Here is a 13,219-nt window from a genome sequence, read left to right as displayed (position 1 = left end):
AAATCAGTCCGTCCTCAACGGGTTAACTACACCATCTTTGTCTTCCCTATAGATAATACTATGTCACAAAAATACTTGTTGTGCTGTTGTGCCCCATATCACCTTTTATTCAGAGCCTAAGCAACCACATTATATTTTGCTTTGTTCTGTTTTTTTTTTTTTTTCATCCTATGTCACTGCACAGAGAGCATGCAGAAAATGTATGTTCTAGAAATTGTTTAATATGCACTTTAACTTTCACTCCAACAGGAGGTAAATGTAGAGGATGGATTTTAAATAGGCAAATTTCAGTAACAACATATTTCACTTCCAACCTATACTTTCTGGAGCAAGTTGTGTCTGAACATTGCATTCCCATATCTATACATGATCTCTGCTTCAAGTTATTTGTAAAATATATCAGTATTTTATTTGGTGGATTTACGGTTTACAAAATAATGCCCTAAATAGATATCTTAAAATCCCTGGTACTTTGCGGACACAAAATTATATTACACATGATTTCAAATTAAGAAAAAACATACCAAAGACTATGATTACTCTCAGTAAACATGATTCATAATTCAGTGTTTTTGCTTTCCCAGGCCACTAGGAAATGGATGAAGTTTGAATCAGACAAACTCATCAGAACAGAATCACTTGAGGAACATACATTGTATGACAGCATGATCTGTTATATCCCATATCACTTGGGTGGATGATACCATAAATATGCTTGAACCTTTTCAACATTATTTCATGATCACTTATCATCAATGATTTCACTTTAACAATTCATTTCATCCTGCTACACAAAAAAAAAAATATTTACATAATACTCAAGCTGGCAGACTCCTGTAGCACATATTGTCGAATTTCCTCGTCTTTTTTTTTTTTGTCCATGAGGCGAGGAACGCTTTTCAAAGCCAAAGTATTTTGTCATGTGAGAATGAAGTCATGACAAAGAAAAAAAATTGTCACATGTCACACAGTACATAAACGCTTGCATGGCCACTGGGGAGCCACTCGATAGCATTCACATCACTGACTTTGAATAGCGCCCTCTCGGCCCCCATCATTTTGCATTAAGGCAAACCTGATGAGAAAGTCTGTTGCCGTGCTGATGGACTTGACGTCCTTTCCTCCTGCTCCCTCCTGCCCTTCTGTCTCCCTGCCACAGGGACCGTTGGAGGCCGGAAGGCTGGCTATTGACCTGCTGACGCCCGGCAATGGGGTGACGATGCGGTGCGGGGCAGATGGATATTTATCACTGCTTGCTGTGCTGTACACTGTGTTGGCTTCGTGCAGAACCATGGGGTGGGCGAGAGGGCGGTTGATCTTGGCGCTACTACAACTGCTGGACCTCATTCGAGATTCTACCGAACTGGCCTCGCTCTTCTGCTCCAGAATCTGCGAGATACTGTGCGAGATGACACTGCACTTAGGGTCTCTGGTTGGTGCGGGCGCAGGTTCCGCCCTATCTCTCTCGGGGCTGCTCCTGTGATCGTCTGGTGGTGTTTGACGCAGGAGTGGTGTTTCTTCGGTTTCCTCGACGACATCCACCTCCACGTCCTCCTCCTCCTCCTCCTCCTCGTCCTCACGGATCTGCTCCACCAGCGATCGCATGGTTCCCATGCCCGTCTTCTCCAGGGACTGGGAGATACTGTGAGCTACGGAGCCTTTCGTCTGCACGGCCTCGGCGGGCCATTGCGGTGGGTTCTCTTCGCGGGATTCCGGAGACGGGGGTGTTGCCGGCGGCACCACACATTTTGGCGATTCTTGAGCCTCAAAAACATTATCCTCTTCTTCAACAATGTCTTTCGCACACTCGCTCTTTTCATGATCGCCTCTGGGAAAGTTAGACCTCTCTGGTCCATTGAGCTTGTTGGCCTTGGCAAACATCTTGGCCCATCTCCGCTTTTTCTTCCTACTTCTCCTCTTGGCCTTCTTCTTCTGATCGCTGTCCTTGGTCTCACCATCTTCCGAGTCATAATCAGCGAGATCTCTTTCTCTGCCCTGCTTTTCACTCGTGCTCACTTTGTCACTGGATCTCCTGCTAGGTGCGTCGCGACTCCTTGTTGGGCTGGCTGTGTGATCGCTAGAGGTCTTGCTCCCTTCCTCTGGGTCGTCGTCACTCTCCCTCCGTTCGTTGATCTTAGCCATCTTCCGCAGAGTCTCTGCTGCAGATAGGGTAAGGTCGCTATCATCTCCTTTCTCATCTTTGTCCCCGTCATCCGATACCACCATCAGTTCTTCCTCATCCTCGTCATTTGATGAGTGCTTCGTGCTCCTCTCAAACTCCTGGACCACATTGTCACTCCTACTACTCAGTATGTCTTTGATAGTCATTGGCCCTTTTCTCTTTGACTGTCCATTGTTTCTTCTCGGGTCATCCAGATCACCTTCCTGCCCAGCAAGTCTTCTGGCAACCATTTCTTTGATTACTTGCCCTATAGGCTTCGGATTTTCCTTGTGCCAGACGCTTCGGACAAGAGTTGCAATGGCCTCGGAGGCAGCAGCGTTTCTCACATGCTGACTCCCATCAGTACTACAGTTTACAGTCAGTTTAAACTTGTCTCTCTTGCTTTTGCTGACTCTTTCCAGCAGTTTCTTTGCTGCTGTAATCTCCTCTCTCCTTGCCGCACTAAGCTCCGAGGACGTTTTAGGGACCCGCTTCCTCTTGCCTCGCTGCTTCGTCTTGTCGTAGCGGTCACAGCGAGAGATGGTTCGGGCGATGAGATCCTGAAAGGTGACTGCATAGTAGCCACTCTCATCCTCACTGTCCGACCTCGAGGGCGTCTCTGACTTCACTTGGTGAAGTCTTTGAACGATGGACTCTATGCCACCCATGTGCGATGCCGACCGCGGGGGATTCAGGGCAGCCTCTGAGTCATCCTTTCCAACTTCATCCTGCCTGGGGGACTCCTCAGAAGACCTGGCACAGCAGTCAAAGTCGGACCCAGACTCGTCGGAGGACCCCTTCAGGCTGCTAAACTTTCGAGGAGGAGATGTGCATCGTTGACTCCCATCCGATTGATCAGAGCTGTCGTACACATTTCCTGCAAAGCTTGAATTGTGGACAGTCTTTATGGTGGACTGATACTGTTGCTGCTTCTCTCGCTGGCCCACGGCGGTGGTCTTGTTCTGACCGGCAGGGTCCTTCCTCCAGCTGTCCACTTGGCTGAAGGAGTCCTTTGTTGGCCGCACCGACAGATCCATCGCCTCTTCTCCAAAGGCGACGTGGCCGGTCTCCGCAGAGCGGAGGGACAGGCTCTGGGGGGTCACGATGACATCCTGCCGCCTGCCGTTGGATGACTGGGTGTTTGCTCTGTCCAGTGTAGCAGAGGGATTGTTCGCTTCAGGGAGGCCCGTCCCCTGGCCATTGCTTGGTGAGCTTGCTCGTGAGGCGATGGTCGGATTCCGTGGGGATGCCTGTCTGGGTTCTCCTGCACTCTGTCTGACGACGCTGCTTGCTGGCAACTCTTGGTCAGTCTTTGCAATCTTCAGAGATGACTCAGAATTCTCACTCTGCAAAAGAAAGAGGTCATTGCAGAACAGGTGTTAATTTTGTCTGACAATATCTCCAAAGATTTCATTAGAAAAATTCTGCGATTTGATAGTTTCCTGCACTACAATACAAGAAAACAAACTGTCACCCATTGACTCGAGTACCTGATATGTCATGTAAAGCAATAACTTGATGGGAAAAGTACAGCATCTCAAGGGCAGTAGGTTATATATTAAGGTGAAACATCAAGAGACACTGTCAATCTTGAAATGACAGGGAAAACTGGGAGTGTGACAGGATTAAAGACCCAGTAACATGGGTATACCGTAGAATGTGAAGGCTGGCCCAGCTTGGATATACTGTAAAACCAGAAATGATCAAATGAATTATAATTTTGCGAATTTTGCAAGAACCGAGATTCGAGAAATCAAAATGCGCACAAAAGTTCCTGTCTACACTAAATATGCACTGAATGCCAGTGGCAATTTGCAAAAATTTCATGCCGCGAAAAAGGCTGTCGGCTCCAATTCGTGAAAATTTCATGCCTAGAAGATATCTTGTTTCACAGTATTTAGGAATCCCCAAAACAAATCGTGAACAGCTGTATCACTGATCTCCATGTAAGTACACACACAGCTGAAAAATCTCAACTGGAGTCAACAATTAGCGATGAGGATAAGCTTCATTATCATCTATATAGGACGTTTTAGTGGCGCATTAAAAACGCGTATTGTAGTCTGCTCAATTTTTACTGTTCAATATCAGAGCATATTGAACGAAACGCATAGGCCAACGTATTAATTCGCCATAGGCTACCGTTGTTACTTGCCGTTCAAGATCACCCCATATTCAATTCTGTCTCGTCTATAGCGCGAGCGCTTGCTGAATGCGCAAACGCTTGCTACTAGTGCGCGTCATTTTGTTACAATTCACAAGCGCGCAAACATCTTGCTAGTTGTTTGTTTCATATGCAGTTTTAGGGGCTTCCCCTTTTCAGCGCTGGGATGGGACTGCCGAGTCAACTACAAAGACGAGTAGAAGCCGGGTAATTTTGTGCAGTTCATGGTTGCTCTATTTGATTGTATAGATGATAATAATTATATTGGATGGCCTTGATTCATGGAATACCAGGGAATATTGCACTCGTTAGGGTCAATATTGCACTCATCTTCGATTCGTGCAATATTGGCCCTAACTCGTGCAATATTCCCAGGTATCCCATTCATAGCCATCCAATATTATATAAATGCACTTATTTGCTGACCGTTTTTGTGGTTTTAGACGGCATCCCAGGTGCGCAGCCCATGAATTGGGCCGCCCATGAATCCTAACGCATCTGGGTCCTTAACCCGTTGAGGACGGGCTTATTTTGCTACAGCATGCATTTCCCATAGACCTCTGCCTGAGTATACTCTGTGGACTTGTCCTCAATGGGTTAAAGGGCATGGATGCACAATGATTATGTTCCATAATCACACACTACAGGTACACAAGAAAAAATATATTTATTTAAACTCTGTACTTTTTTACTGTAATTTTTCATCTATTAAAATTATTGTTTGGGGGAGGGAGTTCCATATGACATTACAATTTTGTTTTGCATGAGTTCATTCATTTTCTTGCAAAAAATCACATCCTTATACTCCAGAAGGGGAAGTATTTTGTTAGGGTTGGGTTTGTTTTTGACTAAGCATAGACCTGTCAGTGATGTTCAAAGGCTAGACAGGAAATGAGATTTAGCGCATGAATGTTTGGGTGAGAACAGCTATGCCTCCGCTACAAGTCACCGAGAGAGCAAACTGCTACTAGCAGTCAGCCACGACGAAGAGGTCAAAAATCCCATTATCTCATTTGCAGTTTAAGTCAGCAATCTGTTAACAAAGCCTATCTAAACCACACCATGCCTTGGTAAAATAATTAGTCAGTAGCAAACAGGTGCGTCAGTGTGGGTTGTTTCCTCTTTCATCTTCCAACGCCCCCCCCCCCCTTCCACTCTTTCAGCTTAATTGGACACGATTCACCAGTCTGTCTGTACATCATTGGCTTAAAGATAATAAAAAGTTTTGGTACCTCAAAAGTTTCCCTGAATTTCCGTGTTTCAGGTTAAAGTACCTTTCATATAACTAACACTGTGAGACTTACTCGCCCCAAAGTGCTCTCATTTCTTAGTAATCATGCAATTAACAGCGACCAGCAGCCCCATACGCATAGCGTAATGGGGCTTCGCATTGTAGCATTCAGGATCATGACAGATTTAGTATCGCGGGTAAATATCAACTTGAAATTTTTGGATCTTAGGTTGATATTTACCCGCGATACTAAATCTGTCATGATCCTGTAAGCTACAATGCGAAGCCCCATTTAGCTATGCGTATGGGGCTGCACGCTGCTGATCGCAGTTATCATGCAATAATGGTTTTGTACAATATGTGTACTACCTCGCCGCCGTACGGCGGCGGCTCTGGTACGAAACCATTATTGCATGATTGCTGAGACATAAGAGCACTTTGGGGAGAGTAAGTCTCACAGTGTTAGTTATATGAAAGGTACTCTAACCTTAAACACAAACTAAGACAAGGAAATTCTGGGAAACTTTTGGGGTACCAAAACTTTATATTATCTTTAAAACGTCAATACATAACTTATCAAGCACAGCAAGTATGTTTAATACTTCAAAAGAATCCAGAACAAATCTATGCAAACGCTGCACACTGGCACTGGTCCGATATGGTCCCTGACCTGTAAAAATTGCTGTCGGACCAGTAACTTTTTCAGGAATGGACCAGTAAAACGTGGAAAAACTGGGTACCTACTGGTTCCACCTGTCTGTCGGACCAGTATAAAAAATGGGTTAGTGTGCAGCCCTGTCTATGCCTAGAAAGAAACTGAATGAGTCCTCATACATGCACCTGAATCTCAATATCTTTCAGAAAGTAAAATGATATCTTCAGTTCTTGTGTCAAGTTGTTTTCATTGCAACTGATTGTCAATCAGTTGCAAATGATGTCTTGTTGTGATCATATTTACGAAATCAACATGGCTTTTTTTTTACAGTATTACAAAGGTATAATAAAAAGTATAAAAGTATAATAAAAGGACTTTTTTGGCATTCCTTGCTGATGGCAAGCCATGAAAGACATGTCGTGTAATGGCCAAGTTGAATATTTCTGACCTATCAATCAACTGTACAGCTCCTGATACTAACATAAAAATTCTATGACACATTGTAGTCTTCTTTTATCAAAATTGACGGCAAATGGATTCAAAAGGGTAAACTATGAAACCCAAATGATAAACACGTAGATTGAGTGAATGCAGCCAACATTATTAGTGGACCACACCAGCGAAAGTTTGAGGAAAAATGGAAGAATACGTTCAAAAGTTACAGATTTTTAAAGTCTTGGTGCAGCCATTGCTTGATGAGAAGACTACTAAAGTTTGTCATGTCATCTACGAAGAAACATTCAAAGAAAATACTCTTAAAAATTGAACATATTTTCATTTTTCTAGCATAATGAAAGAGCACTTGACTTACCTCTCTCAGAAAGCAGGGGTATAATCTTATTCTTTTTATGTCAATAACAAGTTGGGGGAATGTGTACTTCTCATCAAATATCACATTTTATTGAGTTTTCTTTATATTTTCTTTATATCATTCTTCACACACGATCTGACAAAGCTGTAGTACAGTACTTAGTCTTCTCATCAAGCAATGGTTGCACCAAGACTTTAAAAAATCATAACTTTTGAATGGGCCGTCTGATTTTTCTCATATTTTCACTGATTTGTTCTACTAACACAGCTGCGTTCACTGAATCCACATGCATACACATATTTGACGTAAGTTCTCCTTTAACCTGCTGTACTTGTGTTTGTGGATATATTCACACAGAATCTGTTGGAAGACACAGAAAGTCCAATCCTAAACAGATGACTGGGCGTACATGCAATCTAGCTGTTGAATCAAATGTCGCAAAGTCAGAAACCTACCGCGGGTTTGCGCTTTCTCCTCTCGAGTTTGTGCTTGTAGTCCACAAAGTCTGGAAACTTGGGAGAGTGTTGCCGTGGCTGCACCGCGGCCGAGTCCTGCTTCTCCATGGCGACGTGTCCCGGGTTGTCACGGGGCGTCGCGGGCAGCGGCTCGCTTTTGGCTCTGCTAGAAGGAGGGCTGGGTACCTGACTACCGGTGGGCGGAGAGGCAGGCTCCGTTCGAGATGATGCTGAGGTGGAGTGAGGAGGCAACTTCTCGTCCGCCGGAGAATCCTTGTGGCCAAACTCCCTCAGCTTGTCGGCGAGGAGCCTAAGGTGACGAAAGAGACAGGGAGAAGTACATCCAAAGGTCAAGCAGGGACAGTGATATCACCAGCAACAAATGTTTTCTCAGTTGGCCTGTCAGTCAGTTCGCGAGTCAAGTACAGTCGTAACTTCATCCCCAAACTACAACACTGGCTCAGGTTCAACAATTACTCCATACATATCACTGACACATAATATAAGAGGAGAAAATTATCACATGCATACATAACATTCATACATTTTGGTAATAGATACTATCAAGTCAAATCCAGGGTCTATTATTTTGAATTCGAATTGATGACAGCAATGGCATACATACATTTGGTATACTATAGTATACACACCAAGAAAATACTGCACATTGGTATGACGTCTCCAGGCAAAGCTCATTGACTTTTGAACTTACATACTTTACCCCTCCCCACCCCCCCAAAAAAAAGAGACTAGAGAATGCAAAAAAATCAAATAAAATTGGTCAATCCACACCCAAGTGTCACACATGTGAGTATCATGTACATTGTATGACTGAAATTCACTTCCAGACAATACCGCCTTTCAGACCAAAGTTTATCGACCTTTTGTGTGTTTGCTCAAACTGTAATCACATCAGCAGCTTCTGCACACCAGTGTGTCCTCATCCGAGCCAAGTACCATCATACATGTAATGTGTTTAGAAGTCTACAAGATATGGCAAGGCATAAACAATCATAAACTTTTGGAGGCAAAGTTTATTGACCTCCGACTCGCAGCCATATTTTCTTGCATTGTAAACTCCAGTCCATAGGCCCGCATGCAGCTCATGGCGTGCACATGGTTGTAGCATGAGTGCAATGTGTAATGCTGGCTTCGGTTCTGCAAGCATCCCCGAAACAAGTTCCTAAGTGTAGGGGCAGATGTGTGAATGCACTGACATACAGCATACTGTAGCACCTCCTATATCACTACTAGGTTAAAATATGGAAAAAGATCTTTTGAGATGCATAATGTCTTCTTGATTTTGATTTGGGAGATGTAAAACAGGCAAATACTACGAAACATTGTCAAATACCTTTACAGTACATTCTCAACTTCACAATGGATTTTTCTACAAAGTTGTAAAATATATGGGACAATCTATAATATTCATAAGAAAGAAACACATTCATAGATTGGGTATAGACATACGGGAATCTCGCACATACACACATACCCATATATAATCATATGCTGCCTTTTCATGCGTATACAGTATACTTGAAATTCACAATGCATATTGTCGCACATCTTAAGGCACAAAAATCCCCAGGAAAAAAGACAAAATGCTGAAAGCTATGTGCATTATTACAAAAAAGAAAACAGCACTTTGATATCAGCCAGTTGATGCTTATTCCTCTCTTGTCCTAGTGGCATCTTCAGATTTCTGGTATCAGAGTTTAAAGGGATAGTACAGTATTGGTTGAGGTGGGGATTCATGTTTTTAACATTCCTAAGTGAAATAATGAGAAACCTCTTACAAAATATGAAAGAGCATGTAATTTTAAGAAGGATTCAATGTTTATTTGATGAAAATTGGTTTTCAAATGGCTGAGATATCCAAAAAGTAATAATAATAAAAGGCGACAGGACACACCTTTCATTAGGATCTCTTTATTTCACGTTGTTTTTGGATATCTCAGCCATTTCAAAACCGATTTTCATCAAATAAACTTTTGATACCCCTCAGAATTGCATGCTCTTTGACATCTCATAGAGTGGTTTCTGAATATCTTGCAAAATGTTAAAAGCTAAATCCTCACCTCGACCAGAACTGTACACACCCTTTAACAGTTGTAGTCTAAGCCATGCTTGGAAACTTGTCGCATGGTGTCTGGTTTCCAGTGTGATTGTAAAAAAAAGACCAGGGGAAGATGTTTTCCACAACTCTGGCGATTTCCCCGAAACCTCATCTTCGATCCACTGGGGGGTGAGAAACTTGATGACCGCAGTCCATCAAAGCCCCTCAGCGAAGGAGGAAGGGGATTGCACAGCGGGGTCTGCGAATTTACACTAGGAGCTAAAGTAGGGCAGAGCCGGGACACCCAGTGCTAATTAGTATACAATGAATGCCAGTAATGAGACAAAGAGACTTTGAGCCTTGCTTTATTCTTCTTGTTGATTTTTTCTTTGCCTCCACTGCTGACGCACGCTCCTCTGATTGTGGCCGCAACAAAATCAAACAAATGCGGAATATTTTTCCCTCATTTTTATCGCTGCCATATATCCCTCCCTGCTCCTCCCCCTCTGCGATACGATGGTATCACCCCCGTGCACATGCCCACCAAAGTATGCCTTATCGGGCCATCGCTCGTGGCTGAGACGATGGCACCGATGATTGTGATTTCGTTTTTTTCTCAGTCCGCAAACAAGATACGCAGAAAAGAAGCCTCTCGTATCCCACATCTGCTCTCATTTTTGTGACTAATGCGTGCGCATTCTGGCGTTCCAAGAGTCGTGACCTTCTTTCGTAATGACAACCTGAATGGGAGTGCTAATATTTTGATTTCAAAGGTGACTGCCACTGCCGGCATTCAACCTTAAAAGGAGTATCCTTCGTTATGCGAATGTACAGCACTGCGCTCACTGAACCTTTCAGAAACATCTGGTGTGAAAGACTTATCACTTCATTTTATGTTATCAGTGTGACATTTACTTGATAAAACATTACTTTATTTTCAACTGGGGGGGGGGGTGTACTGGGACAGTTGACACAAAACAAAAACAAAAACAAAAATGATTAAAGCTTTCAAATTTTGTGATGGGCTACTCTCATGTCAAAGCCAAAATGAAGTTCATGCACCCTCATTTTATTTTGGTTCTCCTGCAATGATCTCAAATGCACTAATTCTTCAGGGGATTATGAAAGTGACCAGTTAAATGATATTTCCTACCAAACCAGGAACTTTCTTGACAGGGAAAACAAATAATGCTTCTTCTATAACCATTACTACTGGACTTTTGTAGCTTCAGTCCAAAGCGTTAACCATACTTTATGAATCAGCACAGGTACAGCAGGGTCACTGTACAGCCCTAGCAGAGAAATCAGTAAGAAAAATTGGAAATTGGAGCATTTATACTCATTTCTCCACATTGTAACTTCTCCATATAACAGCACAAAGGCATCTAACATTAATAAGAAATCCTAATTGAGACCAAATGTTTGACAATTGAATACCTAAATAGACCCAAGTCCATGACAGAAAATTCAGACAGAAAAAAGTAACATCCTAAATATTTTTGATATTTCAATTATTGGAATGTTATGTATGTATACAAATTGAAATGAAAAAGGATGGCTCCAAATGCATATTTTTGTTGTTGTTGATAGCTGTGGGTTTTTTTTTCTTCATAGTGTTCAAATGTATGATTTGAAGACTTTTCTTTTTCTTTTCTTTTCTTTTTTCTTTTTTTTTTTGGTGAGACAGTATCTTCTCACAATGTCAGGTCCAAACAGAAAAAAAAAAACACAAAAGAAAGAGGTACAAAGATAGAGACACACACAGACAGAAAGACAGAGAAATTTAAACAAAATCAAATCAGGGCATATTACACATACCCAAGATACAAATAGTCACATGATTATTAGTGTGTCAAATGCTTTTTTCAATGAAATACGAGTGGGGTTTCAGTATTACATGCCTAGTGACCATGCACTGTTACTTTCAAGTTTCAACAGCAAAACAAAAGAGATTCAGATATAAAGACAGAGGACCTGAACACATCAATTGTTACCACACCCAAAAAAGAAAGAAGAAGAAAAAACCATCAAAATTCCTCTTTGGTACCCTACAGATGAAAAAGACAGTAAAACTCATCATGATATATCTGAGGAATTATTTCCAAGGGTAAAATGATTCAATGCCAACACACGATTTCTGGAAGTCTAATTTTTGGTCAAGGGCATTCTTCTGTATCAAATGCATCTTCAAATTGACAATGATACAATTAACATGGAAAGTTTTACTATAAGCTTCTGCTGCATTTGATGGTTTTGACTGCAATCTTACAACTGAAATTCCAGACCCTCTTTTCCGATCAAAGAGTTCTCATTTGACTTTATGCCAGAAGGCTAAACTAAATGTGACTACATGATGCTACCACATACAAATGAAAATGGAAATTACTAAAAGAAATTCACTAAAAGTTGCATAGTTAAACAATGTTTACAGCAATGTTTCACACCACAAATAACAGTCAAAATTTAGCCCTTTTTTTTTGTCTTTTAACATTTTCATTTACTCAAAACAATGTATAAGCAACAGGACTTTAAAATAAATCTTTAGCACACACCGCATTGCTGCCCCTCTCTTCATTTCCAAAACTGGTGTTGAAGTGCTGATGTCATCTTCACAACGCGCAAGAGCTCCCCCAGTAGTCCATTCTGCGCATACAGTGAGACTAGTAACATACAAGGTGTAGCTAGTGTATCACGAACGAGCTTCCTCTGCAACACGATTATCACAAACCAGTGCTTCTAGTCTGAAAGCTCTAATACTGAGACGTCCCCTATACCGTGTGACTTGTACGCCAACACTCAACACGTCTGAAAGCACCAAAGCATTGAAGCCAAAGTACACGAGATGTGGTAGTATACTGCACGGCTCGATATCTCCACAGATGCATATGTCCAAAATAAAATTCAGAGTTTACAGCGATAATTCTCTCGTCTGCTACGAGTAAAATTTCAGAAAAGACACAAACTCCATGAATCACACCAAGTATCACAAATGAAATCTTACTGATCTTTTCAGGATTGGGAATGCATATTTTTCACACAAGTCAATATTTACCTCCACTACTTTTTTTTTTTCAATGACTCGACAGCAAAAATCACCTCATCCCTAGTTTCTTGGTCCCATTATATGCAAACAATTCAATTTCACAGCAAGTACTTCACTGTTAAAAAAGCCACACTGTCTGTCTGAAGACGAGATGACTGAATGCACATGACTGGTGCACATTACCAATAATGTAATAATCTTTTATTGCCATGATCGGGGCTTTGGTGAGGATGGGGGGGGGGGAGGGGATAGCGCCAATTTCTTGGAACGATAAACAACATGATCATAAAGGGAATGTTGCAGCCTTACCTAAACAAGAAATCCTGGTAGACTAAACACACATTATGTTTTCTTATTTCAGCCCTGATCACAAGACTATTGTGCATGACTGTGTGGGTAGCCTGTAGGGCAATAACCAACCTTAAATCCTAGGAAGTCAACGTCCTCTACCTAGGCCCCCCACACCCAAGAAACCACCGCAGCCTGTTTTGTGGTTGGCGGAATAGACAGTAAAGAAATGAATACTGGGGCACATAGCCCTCAATTGCCCCCTCCCCCTCCCCACCAAAGGGAGGGGGTACGGGTGAGGGTCCCCAGCAAGCCAAAGGGGAAGGGGAAGCAGATAGCCCATGGCCAGATG

General features: G+C 42.3%; 1 protein-coding gene across 1 annotated transcript; it reads right to left on the bottom strand.

Annotated features, from left to right (window-relative positions):
- Positions 1-840: 840 nt before the first annotated feature.
- On the bottom strand, positions 841-7,604 carry LOC139732349 (uncharacterized). The gene is made up of 2 exons (XM_071643217.1): positions 7,478-7,604; positions 841-3,507 (listed from the first exon to the last, which is right to left on the bottom strand). Exons 1-2 carry the CDS (start codon positions 7,583-7,585, stop codon positions 1,021-1,023), a joined length of 2,595 nt encoding a protein of 864 aa, XP_071499318.1. The 5' UTR covers positions 7,586-7,604; the 3' UTR covers positions 841-1,020.
- Between the last annotated feature and the right edge of the window lie 5,615 nt (positions 7,605-13,219).

This window comes from Diadema antillarum, unplaced genomic scaffold (assembly GCF_040938485.1).
Source record: "Diadema antillarum isolate AM-2024a unplaced genomic scaffold, OU_Dant_1.0 seq00000414_RagTag, whole genome shotgun sequence".
Taxonomy (NCBI): Eukaryota; Metazoa; Echinodermata; class Echinoidea; order Diadematoida; family Diadematidae; genus Diadema; species Diadema antillarum.
The sequence above is the reverse complement of the archived record's forward strand: the minus strand, read 5'-3'. Positions and strand labels throughout refer to the sequence as shown.